Below are 24,000 nucleotides of genomic sequence, written 5' to 3'. Positions count from 1 at the left end.
CAACTGTCAGTCGGCCCAATTAGCGAATCAGCTGAAGTGCAGTTGTGGCCCAATTAACGAATTCAGGCTGTAATGCCAAAACAATGCTGTGGTGACTTTAATCTATGACTTTTTGCAAAACTTTTACGCTTGATCGAAGAGATATAGAGGTACCAATTCGTTTTTGGTACAACGTACAACCGACTAGAAAACTAAATTTTAATCACAAAAACTAATTTTTCTTTTTTCTTTTCTTTTCAACGACGTATAGCAGTCGGCTTTTTACTTTTCTGTTGGGGAAGAATAAATGCTTAATGCGAGAAATGAAGATTCAGGCAAACTGAAAATTCTTGATATTAGGCCAAAAATATAGACTTAGCGAAGGTGAGTCACCTTCACCTCACCTTCGCTAAGTCTATATTTTTGGCCTAATATCAAGAATTTTCAGTTTGCCTGAATCTTCATTTCTCGCATTAAGCATTTATTCTTCCCCAACACAAAAACTAATTTTAAGTCACTATGGCTAACTCTGTGGAACTCAACAAGACGCTTTTTAAGTTATTACTCAATTTTTACCAGTCAGTTATGCGGCCTTGACATAAATACTTGACCTAATACCTAAAATCCCTTTTTCAAGAAGAACGTTTTGTGCATGTTTCGAAGGCAGCGCCAATATCAAACGCATTAGATTGCTTTTTAAAACGAACTCTTCCTTTTATTAACTTAAATACATCCAAACATTCATATCCGGTTGATTCTGGCACCATTTAGGGTCTACCACGGTTAGTGATACGGTTCGTAATACGGTTTGGCATACCGGGCATCTCTGGCATTTCCGGGGTGGCTGGCATCTCAGGTGTCGATGGCATCTCCGGGGTTGCGGGCATTTCTGGCATTCCTGGCATACCCTCTGGCATTTGAGCGTTCACGGCTGCGGGATGGAGTCGGCAGTAGTTAGGTGATTATCTTTTTTTTTAAAGCACATTTAAATTTAACTTACCAACAATGGCCAGGAGAAGGGTGAAAGCGATGAACTTGTACATTTTGGTTGATTTTGGTGGCTGTTGGCAGCTTACAGTTTTACCTACTTCAAGTGACTGATGTCGTAAAGAAAAATTGGTCTGCTTTTTATACAAAGTTCTTCGCAGTTGAAACAAATGGTAATTTAAGACTTGATATCGAGACCTCCATTACGGGAATGCAATTTTCCTATTGTCTTAGCCAACCGCTGATAACATTCGATTTATGAATTTCAATTAAGTTTATATCAAAGTACGGTAAGCCAGTGTTATGAGTAATTGATTAGAAATGTACGCAATTGTGCTTAATGAATGAAAAGTATACAATGTATTTAATGTACAATACAAAACAATGCAAAACTCTATTACCATATTTAGCATTTGATGTCATCTAATTGACCCAAATTGTTTCAATTATTTATATGGTTAATTAAATGATAATTAATATGAGACATTGCTTTGCGTACTCAACAAATTAATATTGCAATAATCTTAGCAAATGCACTGAGAATTTATATTCAGGTGGATAACAAACAAATTATAATTTGATCTTTAACACTTTTTATAACAATATTTTTCTGTAAATGTAAGTCAACTTATATCATTTTGTAATTTCAGGCTCAAGAATGAAGTGCATTTTTTAGCGTTTTAGTAGAATAGGAACAAACATAGCAAAACGAGGTTCTTTTTAACTAATTGAGAATTGACAACTGCTCAATTGGTTGTATATCGACAACGGCAGAATTTACTGCCTGACGTTTCGACTTGAGCCTGTGGTCTTTTTCGAGCTATGGTTACGTTTCGTTACGATTATTAACGAACGGTAGTTGATTTCTAAGAGCTTCTAATGTTGAATTTTTCATATTGTTTCATTGACTGTGTTTCTTTTCAAGGAGATTGTGATAACGTAAAAAATTAATTCCTATGAGTTTAATTAAAAATATTCAATTATAATTTACATGCCAACTTACGCTTATCCAATCGATACACTCTACCTTTAAATCGGATGCGGAATATTGCGCTACATGAAGATTGATGTGTTCATTTGTATGAACAATTTGAGGAGAAAGGTGTTTAGAATAACACCTTTTCGTTTGAGGCAATGTTCAAATAACTGATTAATTTTAAAGAGAGCTGTGTTTTTTGATAAACTGAGAAATGGGACGACATATTGCGTTAATTTGGGGGGCTTTCATTTATGATGTAAATAAATTTATTTTAAATTTTATATCGAATATGCTACTAATGACCTATAGCGTAGCCAAGCGGTGGAAAATCAGAGTTAATTAGTTGAGAATTACGTTTTATCAAAATGTTGGCCGACGTTGGATGTCATTGTAGACATGAAAATTCTGTGATCAGTATAATCGTTATTGATACGACGATAACTTTGCACTTTAAATGCGTATAAAGGATTCACAATAAACGACTTTTAGCGGGCTCTAGCGTGCTCCCCAGGCCCGGCGAACCAAATGTGCACCTTTCTCGGCAATCATAATGACTGGAGCATTTGTGTTGCCCGACGTCACCTTGGGCATCACTGAAGCGTCCACCACTCGAAGATTCCTCACTCCATGTACCCGTAATTCGTGGTCAACTACTGCCAGTGGATCCCGCAGTGGACCCATTTTGCACGAACCCGCTTGATGGTTTTCAGCTCCGGTGTTTTGCCTTACGGCGCATTCCCAGTACTCCTGCAATAAACCGAAAAGTAAAACTTTAAATTATACTTAAACTTCATTTGCTGGCATATTACCTGAGATCCGAAATCATGCTGCATACATGCTCTAACTGGCGTTCGGTCAAGTTGCATTCCATAGGCCTGTAGAGCATCAGTTTCAGACATTCGAATGGCAAACTTTATACCTTCTACCAACGTCTTTACATCGTGGTCTTCCTGCAAATAGTTAACCACGATTTTCGGGTGATCTAAGGGATCGGTTGAATTCAGCTCGATGTAACCCCGGCTCTTGGGGTGTAAAACTGCGGGGAACACCTGAATCGATCGAGAATCATTGCTGAGTAGTTCACCCACTTGACCAGACTTGGCACAATCGGCCAAGAACCCTCCAAAGTAAAACTGGAGATCGGGATCATCCGGTCGTTCAGCGTACTTTGTACTGATTTTAGCTGTCACGGCCGATACTCCGGTGCCTGACATAAGGCCATCACGGAACAGCAAGTACTCCATAGCTGTGGCCCAATTTAGTGGAGCAGTATTGGAGTCGTTGATGAAAAAGTTTATAAAGTATGCAACGTGATTGTGCAGATTGCGACCAACACCGGGCAGGTCGTGAATTGGACGTACACCAACTTTTTCCAGATGAGCTTTCGGGCCAATACCGCTGAGCAGGAGAATTTGAGGTGAGTTTACCGCTCCACCGCAAACAATTACTTCTTTTTTGACCAAAATTTTTCTCATATGACCATCTTCATCAATAATTTCGACTCCATGGGCTGTTTTGGATGTAGGATGCACCAACACCTTGGTTACTGTAGTGTTCATCAAAATATGCAGATTTTGTCGATCTACAGCTGGGCGAAGGAAAGCTCGCGCTGCACTGTGTCGTATACCGTTCTTGCTGGTGGTTTGTGCGATCATGAATCCAGTATTATTGGCTCCGTTCAAATCTTGGGTCGTGTAGCCTAATTGTTCGCCTGCCTTAAGTACCGCATAGGAGAATGGCGGGCTGTATGGGAACTTGGAAACTGGAAGCAACCCACCGGTCGTATGATATTTACCGTCCACTTCATTCATTTGCTGATTATCTTCTGACTTGAGGAAGTATGGTAGAACGTCTTTCCATTTCCATCCAGGGTTGCCCATCGCTTCCCAGTCTTCGTAATCCACTGGATTACCACGGATGTACATCATACCGTTCATAACTGACGTGCCACCGAGCACTTTGCCACGAGGCCAATAGCAACGCTGTTCCGGGGAGCCAAGGCAAGCGTAGTTCTCCGGCTCTGTATTGTACTTCCAATCGATTTCACTACCTATGTAGTTGAGAAACATTGAGGGAATTTGGGCTCCCGTTGGTTCATCGGGACCTAGTTGGAGAAAGAAAGTAAAGAAAAAAGAAAAATAGTAAGCACTTTATACCGGAAAGGGGTTAAGGAAGTTAGTTGTACTGTGAATTAATGTCTTGCTGAGTCGCTGGCGGGCAGAAATTGAATTTGTTTTATTTATCTAAGTAACCAATCTGGGTTAGCAAATTGTGAGACTTTGTCCTGCTGGTATGTATTGCACTACAATAACTGGTTTCGAAGTAGAAAAAAATGTTAGTTATTACGATAACCAGAGTTCTGACATTTGTACATCATTTTCAAGAATGCTATTATGTTCATAGCCCTCGAATTTTTTCTCGGCCTAATCAGTCTTAAAATGTCAAAAACGAGTCTGAACTCTACATCCAACATTTTCTATGATTTATTTTATAGTTTTCAGAGGATTCTATGATATATAAAGTTGTGTTGGTTTTCGGCTACTATTAGATCTGTTTTCATGTTTTTTTAGGTTTTTGACATTGTAAGACTGATTAAGCGGAAAAAACTATGAAATTAATACCAACAGTCAAGAAATTGCCAATGAAACGGCAAACATGCGTATTCATACAGGATATTTTTGACTTTAAGTCAATATGTTTATCACACAGAGAACAGCTCAACAGGTAATCTACGAGAGGTGTGTAAAAAGGTTTTTATGTAATCAACGAGTAATTCTTTGAAGGAGCACCCATATAGCAATAAGTGGCAAACTAAAACTCGATGTCGCTGCCATTACTACGCACTATGGGGCAGAACCCGAAAAAGCTCGGACAAAACCTCAAAATTTTTATTTGAGATATTCTATCAAACTTAATATTCTACGTATAGTAGACACATAATCTATAAGAAATATACATAAATTGCTTTAATAAGTAGTTTTTCAATAGACATTAAAGAAGGTGAAACATAGTGTAAAAAAATTTTGGAAAATGAAAAAATAAATATCATTTAATCTTTTAGTATCTGGCTACCATGCTGCTTAAAATTCTATACTTTTAAAGGACAATTCACATTAAAGGTATTATAAACTAATAGTTCAGGTGATATTAAGACAGATTTTTTCCTAGTAGGCTTTGTTCTGACGAAGTGTTTTAGAACAAAATATTTGTTATTTTTGTCAATTTTCAATAGTGTGTAGAAAAAGATTTCCACAGATTTCCGCTCTAACACTACCATAAAATCAACATTCAGGGTGTTAACTAGTAATAAGTAAAAAATTAGCTGCTACTAGTTGCGACGTTCGGAGATGTTTAAGTTTTCCGAATGCATGTTTTCCGGCATTTTAGGCTACAAATTAGTAAATGCGCGCGCCAGTGCGATGTTCATTCCTGCTGTACGTTAAATAGTCATGCTTGTGTATGTAAGACATAGCATTATTATCGTTATGAGATACATCGGACTCGATAAGGCGAATTCAGGACAATGTAAAGACGACCAATTAATGCGATTACTTAACAGCTTTTTCCCAATCAGCTCTGTTTCAAGTCAAATTGGCAGTAGAATATGTTCGGTTGGACTTTCAGCTCGATTGAACTAGCCTCCATTTTGTTTATTTAGAGTCGAACATGTTGATACGTGTTTGCAGGATATACTCTGTCAGCTACTTGTTATTTTTTGTGCCTTCTGCCAGGATTTGGCTGAGGCCGATGACAGCCTATCTCGCCACTCGTATCCTTTTGCTGCGTATGGCCAAACTAATGAATTAAAAAATTTGCATGAATGCACTAAAGCAGATAGTAGGGTAAGTTAACCTATACTTCTTATACTTCTTATTTCTGAGAATATATATGACATGAAACAGAACGTTCTAGACATAGCACACATTTGAGTTAATAAAATTTTAGCTGCATTTCATTATTAATGCTTTAAAATTGACATTTTCAACAAGTGGGTCCATTATATACAATGCAAAAAATGTCGCCATTACCGGACTGTCTCCATGCAAAATACACTAAAATTCCTATAATGGACCCGGTCGTTATTCTATTGTAAACCACAAGGGTCCATAAAAGGAAAATGGACACTCCAATCTGTTTTAAAAAATCTGTAAATTATAGAGATTTGCAGCAGAAATTGATCGCTTAATCGAAAGTTACTAATATTGTAAGTGCCATTGGCTGGGTGTTTAGCGTAATGAGTTCAAAATAATGTATAGGTCCACAAATGGTTGAATTACCCTGTACCAGCATAATAATACTAAATTACTCTTGATATACAGATTGTGATCATTTGTATAGGAGGTCGTCAGACTACCAATTTCGACTACATACTTAAAAAACTACAAGATATACAACCCTAAGGGTTGTACGAAAGGGTGACGTAGGACTATATCAGATCATCAGATCAAAGACTAATGTAAACTGCCTTTTTGGCATATGTATGTTTATAAGAATTTGTGAGTGCCATTGTTTAAGTGAATGTTTAAAAGAGAAGAGCACAATATGCAATGCAATGGTGGCTTTGAAAATACGTGGACGGGGGTTCATAAGTACAACCCCTGCAACATTTGAGACATAGAAATTTCTTTTCAAAATCTCTTGTGTGCATCATAAAGGTTGAAATAATAATGAATGACAAATTTCTGTTTTATTTGTATGAGAGTCCTTATCCTCCTACCACAGGGGTGAGGGGTTTCAAACCATCATAAAATAATTAACTTCAAAATAAATTCATACCTCCCCCTAACATGCCAAATTTGGTTCCATTTGCTTGATTAGTTCTCGAGTTATGTAGAAATTTGTATTTCATTTGTCTGGGATCTCAACTTCTTAAAGAAAGCAAAGGTTCTAATCCACCATAGAAAAAATCCCCACCCTGTTAAAAGAAGGATGGGTCTCATAATACCATAGAAAAAATTCCTACCTTCTAAAACCCCCACATGTCAAATTTGGTGCCATTTGCTTGATTAGTTCTAGAGTTATGAGGAAATTTGTGTATTATTTGTATGGGAGCCCCCCTCCTTAGAAATAGAAGAGGTCGCAGTACACCGTAGAAAAAAAAACCTGCCTTCTGAAACCACCACATGCCAAATTTGGTTCCATTTGCTTGATTAGTTCTCGAGTTTTGATGAAATTTATGTTTCATTTGTATAGGAGCCCCCCTCTTACGCCCCCCTTAAAATTACTCTCTCGCATCCTATAAAATTGCTGGTCATTTTATCTATCCAACGACATATAAATTGTTCAGTTTCGTTCAGTAGTTTAGTATTTATTAGCATTTGAAATCTTTCATTCAAACGTTACACTTCTATTTTCGTTTTCACAAAGTGCTACCCAGTCCCAGTATAGTAAACAAAGACGTAGTCCTACGTCAAAAATGTGTTTGAGTATTTAAAATATTTATAACTTGATTCCCGTAAGTCCTACAATTTTGATATGTTCAGTAACTTTACGTAACTTTACAGGACAAACAACTTTTCTGAAGACACAATATTTCTAAAGTCAGTATTTAAAAAGTTAGTTCTCAACGCCATCTATAGGAATAAAAATACAACTACTTAAAATTTACAGAAAGATGCGAAATTTTATAACAAACAATGTTGCTGAAGACAATAAAGCTCTACGAAGCATATGAAAGGAGTTATGAGGTTTTGTCCGAGCGCCGGACCAATCTGCCCCACTGTGCTACGGTATATACATATTTTTGAGCCTTTTGGCAAACTATTTCTGGAGGGCGTCACCGGTAGATTTTACACACAAAATATCGATTACTTTCTTCGAGTCTGTTAGTCTGTTGTCTGTGTTTATAACACCAACTACTTTTTCAGGCCCGCAGCAAATCCTGCCCCAGATAACAGAGTGTTTATGAGGTACTTGCACCAGCTGTAGTATAGGTGGCACACGTACTAGTTTTTGCTTTATATTTTCTTTAAAGTATGTAGGGAGCGAGCTGCGATTATTACTACGAAAATCTGGTGTGATGCCAGGTGCCTGGCTTTGGTTACGGACGAAATAAGACGCTTATAGTTTTAGATTAATGAAGGTAAGAGGGTCGGCCACGCCCAATGATGTAAAAAACAGACTGTATTTAATTAATGAACTTCTCTAAAGATGCAATCCTTGAAAAATTACACATTTGCACGCTATAAAACACTCCTGTGACTTTAATGATTTCACTACACTCATATAACAAGCAACTGCGGCGCTAGATGAAGAAATCCCGAGTGCATAAAATGATTGGTTTAACGGGGAGTGCAAGCAAGCGAGGAAGAGGAAAACTAGAGCCTGGGAACCCTATCTAAGTATTGCTACTAGGCAGAATTTGGCCAAGTATCGACGAGCGTGGAATGAGTTGACCACAATCCTTAGGAAGGTCTATGAAAAGGTGGACCAGCCTCGTAAAGGATACACACCAAATCTTGATGTGTTTAGGGACGAGAAGGGAAGCAGTCAGCGTTGCCACAAGCACAGATATTTGTGCATGCATAAGTTTGGGACCCTACCATTTTCTACCAAGTATTTTATTTTCTTAGTATAATATTTTGTAATACATAAATAGCTTATTGATTACTTTAAAATAAAGGAACATTTTATTACCAATGATTCCCCAACGTTGAAGGGATTTTATCAATTCAATGCCATTTTATTAGCAGCACATCTTTTCACTACATTTCCAATGACACGGCAAACATGCGTATTCATACAGAATTATATTGTAATCGAAAACTACAGCTTTAGCGCACTTTTCCAACACAGCTATTAAATTCGCCTAGGTTGAATCGTCGAATTTGCCGGAAGACGAATGAATCTTAAGATTTAAAGTCTCCGTTAACAAATAAAAACGAAACGAAACGTAAAGAATTTGCAATCTATTGGGACAATGAATTTTAGTCATTTTTTCTGGCACACTTCCCTAACACAGACATCAAATTGAACTAGGTTTAGTCGCGTTCGAAAGAAATCTGTTGGCACGAAGGGGGTTTGTCACTCTTTCTGGCGTACCTCCCAAGCAAGGACATCAAAATGGTCTAAGTTTAATCGTGGTGTTAAGAAACCTTATTGAGACGTGGAAACTTTGTCACTTGTTATGGCTTACTTCCCAAGCACAGATATCAAATTGGTATAGGTTTAGATCATCGTAAAGAATATTGCAACCAATCACGAAGCGAGGATTTCCAATTAGACAATACCTCTTATTTTCAGATTTTCAATAGTACGTACTTTGAAATTTATGAAACCTATTGGTGTGGATGCGTAGAAGATTTTCCAATCGATTGACGTAAAAATATTCAAAATCGACCTGGAAACCACTATGCTATTGGCACGTAAAATCTTTCATTTGTTCGTGACGCTCGCATTTTTCGATTTATTGGAATGACATCCTATCCCAAACATTTCCGTATGACGTAGTCCTACGCAAACAATCTGTACGTCAAGTTTACGTGAAAACATAGGTAACGCTCATCGACTGCACTTTTCATGTAATGTTCACCTGAACTGAAACCCTAACTAACCGGATCCCAGTAAATTTTATCCATTTTCCCATTAACTAGCACCTGAAGTCCATGCAAATTGCTGTACAGAAGTTTACATGATTTTTCACGAGGATGAGACGTGTCGATAGAGTCTACTATCGCTACAAAGTGACTTATGTGGTCCTACGTCACTTATGCGGTCGTGCCTAATCTCAAACCTTCTGATTTTTTTTTCTTTTTTACACATGCATTTAACCATTTGATAGGTCGTCTACTCGATTGGAATGACACTGACAGATTCTAATTTTGACAGTGTCGCCACTTTATAATCACTCTAGTTTTTCTATGTGCCAATTTTTTGCTTACGTCCACAAGAGATTTATTTTCATATATGTATGGTGCGTGCTTAGATTTTTTTTTCGTTCTTTGCTCTTCATTTATCTGAGCAACCAGATTATTCGCTAATCAATCAGAATTAAATTGTTTTAGTAGCTGTGGTTCGGTATTTTACCCAAAATAGCACAAAACGGAGTAAGTATGCTTTTTTGATGTGTTGTTTGTGATTTGTAACTGAAAATCTTAGTAATAGTGGCAGTCCAACGTCATCAATCGAATCCAAGTGAGAGAAAACGAGGGCAAAGCAAAGCAAAAAAAACAATTTCTACGATACGTGGCTACGTATAATTTAGAACGGTATTTTAATTTGAATCGTCCCAAGATCGCTAAAGATATTGGCATTATCTCTGAGATTCCGAAAAAACTTCAAAAAACTGGTTGTATTTGTAAACAAACAAGAATTTCTCCGAAACTACGTAGAATTGATCACAGTGTGCCACTATCCATTGAGTTTGCTTTCCAAACGGTGTTTATATGGATTGATCGATCCTATTGTGATCAATTTGCAGTTTTATGCAATGACGCCAGAATATATGCCTAAAATTTGCAATATCTTTGATTTAATTAAATGTGAATCTGATGGCAAACTGTTCTGGTATCATTAAAGTTTGACCTCGTAACACGTCTGGGACGCTCTATGATTGGTGTCAAGCATCAAATGATTGTCAATGGCAAGATAGTTTCCCGTACACTTTGTCTTGTCGAGACAACCGAAAGGCACACCGTTAAGTATATGGAGAAAGAGGTTATGAGTCTATTGAATAAGTTCTCAACTCTACTCAACTACTGCAAACTCCGGTAGTAACGCTCTTTAATTTGTAAAGTTGATGATCACAGCCCAAGCGCGCGAGTTTTTATAAACTCCTCCGGACGAGATTGTTATTACAGATAACCAACATGATAACAACACGGACGATGACGAGATATCAGATGAAGTTTCTGATACATTCATTGTCGAATTAGATTCTATTCTGTGATCGGTTAAATGTAGTTCTCATGGATTAAATTTTGTTGTTATTAAGGTAAAATTGGAAGATGGTACAAAAGGAGCAATATCACAAGCCTGTGAGCTCATTAAAATTTCAAGTAGTGAGCATAAGCAAAGCTTTAAAATGTTCGAGAGCTACTATTCTTATTCCCGCTACTATTCTTAGATTGTACTATCAGATGGTGTTTAAAAATCAGAGGGGTTGTGAACAAGACACGACCGCATAAGTGACGCAGGACTACGTAAGTCTCTTTGAAGCGATAGTAGCATATACCGATGGATGTAATAATACGATTCTTCATGCAGCATATATATGGTTTGTTGATATTAACTGCAGGTTGAGAAGCGCCTCAAATCTTACTTCAACATCAAACACTGCTTATATATAAATGTATCAAAAAATTGTTCTGTCAAAATAGCTTAGGGCGATAATTTTGTTACAGCGTTTTATTCATTTTGATCATTGAAAGTTACTATATAAGTAAGGTAAAGTTGTTAGCAAATTACTTTGTGCATTTTAATGCTTTATAATGAGTTGACGGTTCTTTTCAAGTGAAACCTGAATTTGTCATTTGCAAAGCCGTTTTCGACAACTTACCGGACAATAATTTTATACCTCGGCAAAGTTTTCAGGAAGACTGGAAATTAAGAAGGAGGTCGAAGTTCAAAACTATTCTCGGATAAGGGAGTCGCAGATTTTCCTCGTTTTGAGAATTGCTGCGTCCCGTCGAATGCACAAATATACCTTCAGCACTGTTTCGTGTAGGACAACAGTTCCGAACAAATTCTTGCGGTACCTATCTGGCGGTATCTGGCAAAAGGAAAGGATGACTTTTCTTTGACGTTTCACTTTCAGGACATCAAATTGAACTAGATTCAATGTTCAAAGATAAAATCGGTTGAAGAAAATGGATGGTTTAATATTAAAACAAAATTGTTTACCTTCAGGACATCAAATTGGACTAGGTTAAACGTTCAAACGATAACATCAGTTGAAGAAGAGGGGTGCACTCTCAAAAAATAAATTGATAAAACATTTTGGGAAAATTGCCGGTAAATTAATGATACTCTAAAGCCCGTGTAAATCCCGCGTAAATCTTAAAGTGAAAGTGAAGGTTCTGTTCAAGCGAAAACTGAATTCGTCGTCTGTAAAGTTGTTTTCGACAATTTCCCGGACAATAACTTGATACCTGTGCAAAGTGTCCCGGAAGAAAAGAAATTAAGAAGGAGGTCGAAGTTTTCAATAAAGGTTTTGCTGTTGCAAGCAATCTGCAGCTGCGGACCGCAAAGCGACGCGATCCCATCAGCCACGGTTGATTTGCTCTTTTTACTTCGTTTTTGCTCTTTTGACTACTGGGCCTTAGCCAAACAGAATTCGAAAAAGTGATTTATAGGACAAGTGTAGAGTTACTTATTATCTACAATATTATTGAAGAAAGTATAGTTTAATCTCTGGTAAATGGTTGGATAATGCGTAAAACAGACCCCATTGTGGTCCCTAGCCTCTTATCTAGCAACTCCTACCCCTACCTCCACGTGGTACCAGCTGGAATACGAGTAACCTTAGCGGAGATCGGGTAACCAACCCCGGTGGAAACTAAGGTCGTATACCAACAGGGGAGGAGGCACAGTATGTCTCGACACTGCAAGATGGCAACCCCATCACGAGACTCGGTAGCGTAAGCCCTAGTACGGCTACCTATCTAAACACAAAAAAAACTAAGAGTCAAGAAATATCTTCTCGGAATCTTCGGTATGGACCAAGGCGACGAAATAAGGACATGGAATGGAGACTTGGTACCTGGAACTGCAGGTCGCTAAATTTCGTTGGTGGCGACAGGGTGCTGCTCGATCAGTTAGAACCCCGAAAGTTTGGCATCGCGGCACTGCAGGTGATCTGTCGCAAGGACGAGAAGGTGGGTAGGATCCGTGGCGGCAGAGCCCGATTTTTCCAGAGTGGTGGAGCGATCAACGAGCTGGGAACGGGCTTCGTAGTGTTGGGCAAAATGCAGGATCGCGTAATGGACTGGAAAGCGATCAACGAGAGGATGTGCATGTTGAGGATAAAAGGCCGTTTCTTCAACTGCACCATCATAAACGTGCGTTGCCCACACGAAGGTAGACCCGACGACGAGAAGGAAGGGTTCTATGCGCAGCTGGAGGCAATGTACGACAGCTGCTCACCACGGGACGATCGTCATCGGGGATATGAATGCCCAAATCGGCAGGGAAGCAACGTATAGACTGGTGATCGGGCCCCATAGCCTGCACACCGACACGAACGATAACGGCCAGCGATGCATCAATTTTGCGGCTTCCCGAGACTTGATGATCAAAAGCATCTTCTTTCCTCACAAAGATATCCACAAGGCCACCTGGAGATCACCTGACGAACCTCGAACCAAATCGACCATATTCTCATCGAGGGCCGGTTTTTCTAGAACATCACCAACGTACGCCCCTTACGGAGTGCGGATATTGACTCGGACCACTTCCTAGTACCTAGTAGCAGTACATGTGCGCTCAAAACTATCGACGGTTTATACCTCGCGACAAAGTCGCCCTCCTCGGCTAAACATTCGGCAACTAGAAAACCCGCGAACTGCTAAAAACTACGCGCGCGTACTGGATGAAGCGCTGCCTTCCTCTGTGGAGCTAGATGCTTCGACCCTCGAAAACGGATGGAGTAGGATACGCTCGGCCGTCAACGAGGCCGCAATCGCGGTGCTAGGTGTGGAAACCTCGAGTGCACGAAACGATTGGTTTGACGGGGAATGCCAAGAAGCGATAGAGAGGGAAAAAAGAGCTTGGGAAAACTATCTGAGCATATCCACGAGAGAGAATTTGGCCAAGTATCGACGAGTGAAGAATGAGTTGACCACGATCCTGAGGAGAAAAAAGTGCCAGGAGGACAGAGATCGTGAGGAGCTTGAACAAATATTCCGAGCTAATGATATCCGCAAGTATTACGAGAAGGTGAACCAAACTCGCAAGGCCCACACACCAAATCCTGACATGTGTAGGGACGAGGGAGGGGATCTAATCACAAACGAGCGCGAGGTGGTCGACAGGTGGAAGCAGTTCTTCGATGAACACCTCGACGGCGATACAGCAGCAGGAGACGCAATGGAAGTGACTCTGGGAGTACCTACAAACGACAACTGCGTACCGGCTCCCGATCTCGAAGAGATCCGTCGAGAAATCGGTCTGCTGAAGAATAATAGAGCCGCCGGAAAGGACCGACTTCCGGCAGAACTCTACAAAAATGGCCAAGAACCGCTAGTAACGGCACTTCACTGGCTGATTTCAAGGATTTGGGAAAAAGAGAAACTACCGGAGGAGTGGATGGAAGGCGTAGTCTGTCCCATCTACAAAAAGGGCGACCGGCTAGACTGGTGTAACTACCGCGGCATTACGCTGGTCAACGCCGCCTGCAAGGTGCTCTGCCAGATTTTGTTGCGTCGTCTATCCCCTATAGCTAGAGAATTCGTAGGCCAGTAGCAGGCGGGCTCTATGGGGGCCCGTGCTACTACGGATTAAATTTTTACTTTCCGACAAATTCTTCAGAAATGTCGAGAGTATAACGTGCCCACACATCATATTTTCGCGGATTTCAGAGCAGCATACGATACCGTTGAACGCGAACAGCTATGGCAGATAATGCACGAGTAGAGTTTTCCGGACAAACTGACGCGGTTGATCAAAGCTACTCTGGAACAAGTGGTGTGCTACGTGCGCGTTTCGGGGACACTCTCAAGCCCTTTCGAATCGCGCAGAGGGTTACGGCAAGGGGATGGAGTGTCCTGTATGTTATTCAATATCGCTATTGTAGGTGTGATCCGGCGAGCGGAAAACGAAACGAGGGAAACGATCTTCAGCAAGAGTAGCCAACTCCTAGCCTTTGCAGACGACCTCGACATCATTACTAGAAACCGTGGGACGGCGGAGACAATCTACGCCAGACTAAAAACGGAGGCTAGGAGAATAGGGCTACAAATTAATGCGTCGAAAACCAAATATATGGTAGGAAGAGGCTCCTGAGAAAGCAACGTTTGCCTCCCACGGACAGTGACTATTGACGGCGATAAACTGGAAGTGGTTGATGAGGTCATATATTTGGGATCTCTGGTCACCGCCGACAATAATACGAGTAAGGAGATCCAACGACGCACTCAAGCTGGAAATCGAGCCTACTTTTTCCTTCGCAAGACGTTTCGATCAAGGAGCATACGCCGCCCCACAAACCTGACGATGTACAAAACGCTAATCAGACCGGTAGTCCTCCGCGGACTTGAGACTGTAACTTTACTTACGGAAGACATACGTGCACTTGCCGTTTGTGAACGAAAGGTGTTGCGGACTATTTTTGGCGGAGTACAGACGGAAAGCGGAGAGTGGCGGAGCCGTATGAATGACAAGCTACAGGCACTGCTTGGAGAGATTCCCATCGTACACCTGGCGAAAGTTGGGATACTACGGTGGGCCGGTCATGTCGCAAGGATGCTGGACGACTGTGTAGTGAAATCCGTTCTCTTCAAGAACCCCACCGGCACCAGGAATAGAGGGACTCAACGTGCTAGATGGCTCGACTAGGTTGAAGCCGACTTGCGTGTGTCGAGACGCGCAACGAATTGGCGACGAGTAGCCCAGGACCAATTACAATGGAGAGGAATTCTTGATACGGCAAGAGCCACCCCGGCTCTCGGGTGAATAAACTAAACTATAGTTTAATCTCTTGTATTTATAGCGTTACAAAGCTTCAATGACATTGGTAGCAAAAAGAGTGCTCTTTTGGCTACCAGCAGGGTATCAGCCCCATAGCGCTATGAATATAATGGATAAAACTATACTTTCTTCAACAATATTGTTGATAATAATCTGATATACAACTGGCCTATGCATTACTGTTTCGAACTTTGTTTGACTGGGACGCTGTAGTCAAAAGAGCAAAAATAAAGTAAAAAGCAAATCAAGCCTGTCCCAGCAAGCAGCCATGGTCCCAGCAAACCACGAAAATCCAAGAAAAGACGGCTGCTGTGTCTGGAGCAGCATGACGTTACTGAATAAAATTTAGTTCAAATTCGTACAGAGATATAAACGCCGGTACATTACTGGCAGTTATTTATTTGATATGCTTTGACTAGTGCTACGATCCTATTGACTCTAACAGCCTCCCAGCTGAGTTTTGAATATACGACGACGGACTTGTTATACCAGCGTCGCAACCCTACGAGGCCTGTACATACTGTGTACATGTAACTCATATTCATTACACCAGATGGTTACAATGGCTGAATTATTAGTACTCAATTATGATAATCTTAACGTGCATAAAGGCTGGAAACCAAAGTTCCTGGCAGGATAACTTTGCTTCGTTGTGAGGGACGTAGGCAGTGTTTGTTTTATTAAATCAAAAAAACACGGTAACAAGTTAGATGATTTATCTATTAAACAATACCGCCTCACAATCATGATAGTTCTGTCTACCGAGCTATATGAGTATGACGACGCGACGATGTTCAACGTTGACCTCTTGCGAAGAGAAGCAAGCAGAGCTTGCGGAAAATGCGGATGATTTGAGATAATGCTTAAGAAAAGTTTTTTCTTCTTCTCTTCTGCATTCATGGCATCATCGTAGGCGGACGTGGTTGGATGATATGGAAATCCGATGAGGGAACAGGCATCTTAATCGCGCTGCGAACTAACAAAAGCTTTGCTCGTCTGTGATTGCGATCTCGAAAGACGCTCTACGCATCCACGTTGGTTACCGGTGCGCGGGGTGGCTTGGTTGTGGGCTGGGTTCGGATGGGCGGTCGTGTGTGAGAGCTGTCGGTCAAATGTTTGTGCAAGAATATATGATGGGAAGGAAATGCAGCCAGTCAGCTGCTTTGAGGTGTGCCTCAATGGAAAAAACTTACTCGATGCGAGGGATTGATCTCATGGCGGCTGATGTGTGTGATGTACTTATCTGTAACGAGATTTTTATCTCCTGAGAAGGGGAAGTAAACCCAACTGAATGGCTTTTTTTATCTGCAAAATTGCAACTTGTTGCGTTGCTGTTTTAATTACTCAGTTGAATAATGATTTTGTTTTTTATCATTTGTTGCTCTGCTTTGTTCATATAATTTTTGATAAATTGGGTGTGTATCATTTGATATTTGAAGAAATTTCGTTACCAAAAAGATTTTTTAATTAAAAATCAAGCTGAACAATTTGCATTAATTACATTTCAGTTTTATGTAAGTGTTTGTAATAAAATTTCATTGCGTAGAGAACCCGCGAGTTCAAGAGTATTATTTAATAGAAACTGGTTGTGGGTACACCAACAGTTCTTTTATTATTGTGAGTGAAATTCAACATTAAAAATCAATCATGGCAGTTAGTAGCGGTGCCGCACAGACTCGCTAGTTCAGTGCAAATTCGTGTTCGGCTGTAGTCGACTGTAAAACGGTGCCATAGCCTATCTACCCTAAGTGAGTGTACACTCAGCCAGCAGAGGGGGCTCTCTGAAGCATTCGAGAGCGAACTGCACGAATTTGTGAGCACCGGGTTTTGTTCTACTTAAAAGCTCAATTGTTTAGCAGGTTCAAAACATTTCAATGGCTTTTGCAAAATTCGAAAGCAATTATAGCATTATGCAAACAAACGCGCTTCTCCGGTACCGCTTGTTTTTGCTATGCCAGCCGTGAGGTTTGTACTGGTCGATTTTGAACCAGACAGCAAAGATCCGCTGCGGCGCTGGCCCACTGCAACACCGTGGACGACTGAGATAATATGGTCGTAGTGAACAGCTAACCGTACAATCTCCTCCTCGAAAAATCTTCGCCGCCGACGATGGCCTCTGGATGGCCATGCAGAGAATGGATGAATCCGAAAGAAGCCTTTGATCGCACAGAGCCGACGCGGTGATCAATGATCGGTGAAGTGGTTTGTGCAATTGTAGGCCCACCGTCAACACCGACCGGCGCTGCCCGCGATTTCTAGAGTTTAGCAAGCATTGCAAATACCGAGACTAATCGATGTGTTAGGAGATAATAGAGCTGAAATTGCTTTACTATTATCTTTGGGTGGATTTTTCACGAATTGTCGATCAATTAGTTTGTAGTGGATAGTTTGAATTGGCTCGAAAGCCGTTGGCCTAGTATGATCGGAGCTGGAAGGCCACAACTTCATGCATTCTATTTGCAACTAGAATGTAAAACTGCAGCCTGGATTACGGATCTGATTCTGATAAGATTTATGCTAGCAGCGATTTCCTTCATTTTCAGTAGTTGGTTTAGCTTTTGATGTGACTTAGCTACTTAGCTTAGCGTTGGGAGGGCACCCGGAGGATTCTTGTAATCTGCCGTAAATATTTGGTACACAACTAGGTCATTATTTTTTTTGTGATAAAGTTGTTGCAAATAACTTTGCACATTCTTTCTGGCAGAGCTCGAAAGTCATCAAGTGCTCGAATGCGGCAAGTCTTCATGTTTTGAGGCTATCCATGGATCGAGACATTCTTTTATGTCTTTATGTGAGTCCGACCGCGTGCCATTGATCGGTACAAGTAACAGTTGGACGGGATATATTGTGTATCTAGCACTAAATTGGACTTCCGAAAAAACGGCAAATGATTTTTTTCCGTACTGTACACTAAACCTAGTGTCGGAAGTAGTGCGCTGTATAGCACGTCTCATTTACTATATAACGCACTACTTCCGACACTAGGTTTAATGTACGATACGGAAGAAAAATCGTTTGCCGTTTTTTCGGAAGTCCAATTTAGTGCTGGCGACACAATATGATGAGGTTCGGTAACGTAAGACCGAGTGTTGTCATGCTGTAGCATCTGTATTTCTGCTTACATTATACCATTCCCTAGTGACGTAATAGACCCTAGCTCAAAATAAACAGTGCCGACCTGATCCCATCAAATACAGAGCGTTACCTTCACAGCGTAAATATTTGGCCGAGTGGACGTAGTAATGTTTTTGCCGGGCAAGACATCATCGCATTACGCCAAGAAAGAAATAGTTTCCTGAAGGGTCATTATGTGCCAAAAGACCGAAGTTTGGTAAATCTACCGCTATGCCGTCCTATCGAGCATATGAACGGTTGGTAAACGACTGGATAATGCATACTATCGGTGCCTTGCGCACTGGGCATAGAATAGACAGAACAATGGCCCATAACCCCTTATCCAGCATCTCCAATCCCTACCTCCTTGTTGTACTAACCGGTATACGAGCAACCTAGGTGAAGAACGGTGGAATCCAAGTTCGTACAGTGATGGGAAAGTAGGGCTCTTTCGAGCTACGTTGGACCTCCGGCGATACAGTAGGGTTGATCGCAGGCCTTGATAGGTATCACCACTAAAAAACCAAATCAACGAACGACATAAGTACTAATTCAGATCGCATCCATCCATTAATCAGCTCCAGGCCGTGGTTTCCTCTGCTGTACGAAGAAGTCGTCTCCATTTCACTCGGTCCATGGCCGCAATTCGCCAGCCACGTAGTCTGCGCAGGGTTCGCAGGTCGCCTTCCACTTGATCGATCAATCTTGCTCGCTGCGCGCCCCGCCGGTTCATGGTTCGTTCGCCTCCTCCACGTTCCGTCTTCCATCTGCACTCCGCCGTAGATGGTGCGCAACACCTTCCGTTCGAAAATACTAAGGGCGCGTTGGTCCTCCACGAGCATAGTCCATGCCTCATGACCGTAAAGGACTACCGGTCTAATTTGCGTCTTGTAGATTGTTAACGTAGATCGCAATTATCGGTAAATACCCTGCAAGGAAAACGGACTAACGATTGGATATTAGGAACATGCAACGGTCGGTCTCTAAATGTTATCGGAAGTTTCCATGTGCTTTATAAAGAAGTCAAGAGCCGCAAGTTCGACATCGTAGCGCTGCGGGAGGTATTCTGGAAAAGAACGATGGTTCGTACGCATAGGGATGACCATACCATCTACCAGAACTGCGGCAGTACACACGAGATAGGCACAGCTTTTACCATAATGGGCGAGAAGCAAAAGCGAGTGAGCGGGTGGCGGCCGATCAAACTCTGAATGTGTAGATTAAGAATTAAGGGCCCCGATTCTTTAACATTAGCACAATGAACATTCACGGCCCTCACCTTAAGTTCTTAGTTGGTTAACGTCCTAATACAAAGCCGGATTAACAATTTTTTTCCAATTTACTCGGTTGTGGGCTACCGCTCGTCAATTCCTCGGACACCGTGTATTCCCCGTCAGATCTCGCTGCACCTAGACTAACTATCTTGCTCTCTGCCCCCTAGTCGTCTTGTTCCTGCCGGATTTGAAGCAAACATTTCCTTTGCAGGGTAGTTGTCCGGCATTCTTGCAACATGCCCTGGCCATCGTATCCGTCCAGGTTTAGTCACCTTTTGGATACTGGGTTCGCCTTAGAGCTGTGCAAGTTCATAGTTCATCCTCCGCCTTCACACACCGTTCTCCTGCAAACCGCTGAAGATCGTTCTTAGCACTCGCTTTTCGAATACTCTAAGGACTCGCAGGTCCTTCTCGAGCATTGTTTATGTTTTATGACCGTAGAGAACAACCGGTTTAACGAGCATCTTGTACAGGGTACACTTCGTACGGGTGCTTAGTTTAGCCCTCACCTTGAAAGTACCGATGATGACAAAGACGAATTTTACGCGCAGATGAAGCGCACTTTTCAGACATTATCGAGGTCAGAACCTATTGGAGCGCTAACGCTGCTTCGAAGATGCGTTAAAAACTATCTGTTGTGAACAACCTACGTTATCGGCGCCCGCCACGGTATAATCTCATGCGGCTGAAGCTACCATATATCGCCGAAAGCTACGTGTTATCTCTCGAAGCACTGTTGGAAAGTCGGAGTGCCGTTAAAACAACCGTTAAAAGCGCGGAACGTCTTAGACCAGTGATGGCCAAACTTGATGAGTGTGGCCCTTCAAGATGATTCGTGCGGCCCGCGAACTAATTTGAAAGATGCTTTTTATGACTTAGAAGTCCGTCAGTTTAGTCGTAATGCCTCGTGCATGTTGTGAATCTGAATGTTTTCCGTTTTAAATTTTGTGGTGATTCTTGGAAAATGGTTTTTGTTGTCGCATATTTTATATTTTGTTGTGCACAGGAATGGCCAGAGATTATTGCGGCCCGCGGCGTTTATGGGCGATCTGATTTGGCCCGCACCATGCCTATACCTGGGCACCACTGTCTTAGACCGTGTGGCCGTATCGATGTAACGAATGGTTTGACCAGGAATGCCAGCAGATATTGGATGAGAAGAACGCAGCGCGTGTGCATAATGTTGTGTAGAGTAACCCGTCAGAAAGTAGAGCAATATAAACAGAAGCGGAGAAAACAAACCAGACTATTTCACGGGAGGAATTGCCACCAGAAGGAGAAGGAGTGCGAGGAACTTGAGCAGCTGTAGCGCTTTCACGATATCTGGAAGTTCTATCAAAAACTCAACGGATGTCGATTGGACTCCTCCTACCTTTATGGGAGCCCCCTCTTTTATAAGCAAAAGCCTTGTTTTTTTTGTTTGATTGTAGTCACTCTAACAGCTTAAGTCATTCGGGACTGTTGCGGGGTTGGGATTTGAACACGGGTCCTAAAAGTCTTGTTTTCGTAAAATCTGCTCATATACTTTTGCTTATATCTCCGAAAATATGTAGTCTAGATAGACACTATATTCATATTTTCAAAAAAAAAAATTCCTAAGGAATTCGAAAAAATAGTATTTCAAAAAATTTTTAATTCGATTTGAAAACTTAATTTCTATTTTTCTCTCATTGAACACAGTTTGATCTCAAAAATTCCAACTCCATTCGCTATGTGCGCGAAACGGTGCTGCCACCTTCCCAAGTTTGTTCTATTTGTGAAGTCTGTGCACAGGTTTGTTACAGAGTGAAAAGGATAGACAAAACTTTGCACCAAATCTTCACAAACTTTCCATATGGCAGTTCCATGAGAGTACAAGAGATCGATTTGTGCTTACATAGCGAATTGTACTCCCCAGATTTTTTGACTTAGAACTACGTCTTACCGCAGAGTGTCAATCGAAAATTTTAATCCAAATTTTCGTCACGAAAGAATGAAAGATTTTGAACACTAATAGCTCTTCCAATTTAGAACGGGTGTTGATAGTTCACGTATCATTCGATTCATAAAAGATACAGCAGTAGTGTGGCTTTCTTGAAAAGATTGTTTTCTAATCGCTACATGGTGAAAATCAACGGAAACTTTCAAGTTAAAATTTTCCCATGCATTTTCCATGTCGACGAACGACGATTAGGCTTCGTACGCAAATTACGTAATGCATAGATGGGGGCGGGAGGGGTCGTGCTTGCGTTACTTGTTGTTACACAGGGGGAGAGGGTTTTTTGTAAAGAAACTGACTAAAGAAATGACATCGGAGCTCAGTCACTCGCGGCCTCCTGTCCTGTTAAATCTAATTTGCTCAACGATGATTGTTGTGCGTGACTCTGTTCAAAGTTGCTAGAAAAAGTTCTAACAATATTTTTTCGAGTTCAACATTTAGGCGATTTTATGAACTGTACGATACAAATTTGATTGCCTGGTGTTTTCGTTAGGCAGCACGGATCGATTTCGTGATGATACGATGATATTTGTTGCCGTTTGCAGGCAATATTTTCTGCCGCGTTCATCGACTGATACTCTGCAAGTTTTCGAGCAAAATATTCAGAAGGTTTTATCGAGATTCATGCGCACTTGGTTTCGACGAGCCGAAAATGAGTTACCTGTCACTTGTTTAGTCAGTTTCTTTAAGATGAAATTAGTTATCATCGATTCTGCAAATTTCCAAAGCAGTTTTTTTTTGTTTGAAACACAAATTCTGTTCATGAAAATATGTTCGCTGTGTTCAGATTGGCAAGAAGAATGCAGTGAATACATTTCTATAAACAGAACCCCGCTTTTGGGACAAAAAACTACAAGGCATACAGCCCTAAGGGTTGTACGAAAGGGTGACGTAGGACTGTGTCATATAATACTCATTATATTGATAACATGTTTTAATCGATGAAGTATAACTTTATGTCTGATCATTAAATCAAAGACTAATGAAAACTGCATTTCTGGCATATGCATATTTGAGTATTTGTGAGTATCATTGTTTGAGTATTTTTTTGTAAAAGAAGAGCGAAATATTCTGATTTAATTCTTCATTGAATCAATGATGGTTTTGAAAAAAACCGTTTGAAATTGTTTGGTGGTCCTGAAAAGAACTATGTTTGAGCTGATAGCACTTCTTAAAAATCAGTACTATAATTACTGTTGCCAATATATAGATGGATGTCGCTATTCGGTCCTTTAGACTCTAGGATGGTTGTTCGCTAATACAGGAGTGATAGGAAATACCAAATCACTGTAAAGTAGAAATGGATTAGTTTTGTCAAAATACTGACCGTCCGTCAGTGCGATCGTGCGGTAAATGAGCAGACGGCGAACCTAGTGTGCGATTTTATAGTCACTGGCACTGCCGTTGCTACTTGTAAGCTAGTGTAGGTATGGGAGAAACCAGATCGGCTGCTGCTGCTGCTCAAATAATTATCCAAATGGAACGTTAATCATTTAGAAAGTGTAGAAAAATCTTTCCATTCTTCAATTACTATAGTTCTTATAAGAACTGTTTAAGACCACAACGGCCTACTGCTGAATTTGATGCCCGTCAGTCGATCCGTTTCCATTTGCCTTCAGTGTTGGTTTGCGAAAATTACCGCCAAAATGCCATTGGGTTTGCCTCGAATTGTCATCGAAGATGACATTAATTGCCGCAAAAGTCCTTGGATTTGCCTCCAATTGCCGCCAAAATGCTATCGTTTTTACCTCCCAATTGCTTAAATGATTGTACGACACTGATTGAGCAAGCTTTCGAACAATTTCGCATGTCTGCGATGGGGATAATGCAAAATGTAACGTAAAGTGCATCGTGTGGGATTCACGTTGGCCATTGCCCGCTGATTCCACTTGTCTTCGGGGTCGGTGTTGCCGTCAATAGCCATCGATGTTGCCCATTGGATTGGAAAAGGGGTGTGGCTTACAAAGTGGTCTCAAAGGTTATCATTTGGATCCAAATCCTTTGGTGTATCTAATTGTCGTCCGTGCCTGTGAAGCTAGGCGATCACAAGGGAAATGTATGGGAAA

The 24,000-nt window shown here is 41.1% G+C and overlaps 1 protein-coding gene across 1 annotated transcript in view; it reads right to left on the bottom strand.

The window, feature by feature from the left end:
* Positions 1-1,957: 1,957 nt before the first annotated feature.
* Positions 1,958-24,000, bottom strand: part of LOC128740680 (glucose dehydrogenase [FAD, quinone]) — an 87,424-nt gene continuing 65,381 nt past the window's right edge. Inside the window, exons 4-5 of the mRNA XM_053836241.1 lie at positions 2,755-4,049; positions 1,958-2,692 (exon numbers count right to left, since the gene is read on the bottom strand). Of these exons, the coding sequence (XP_053692216.1) occupies positions 2,441-2,692; positions 2,755-4,049 (1,547 nt within the window). The 3' untranslated portion in view covers positions 1,958-2,440. The remainder of the gene's footprint in view (positions 2,693-2,754; positions 4,050-24,000) is intronic.

This window comes from Sabethes cyaneus, chromosome 3, assembly GCF_943734655.1.
Source record: "Sabethes cyaneus chromosome 3, idSabCyanKW18_F2, whole genome shotgun sequence".
Taxonomy (NCBI): domain Eukaryota; kingdom Metazoa; phylum Arthropoda; class Insecta; order Diptera; family Culicidae; genus Sabethes; species Sabethes cyaneus.
The sequence above is the reverse complement of the archived record's forward strand: the minus strand, read 5'-3'. Positions and strand labels throughout refer to the sequence as shown.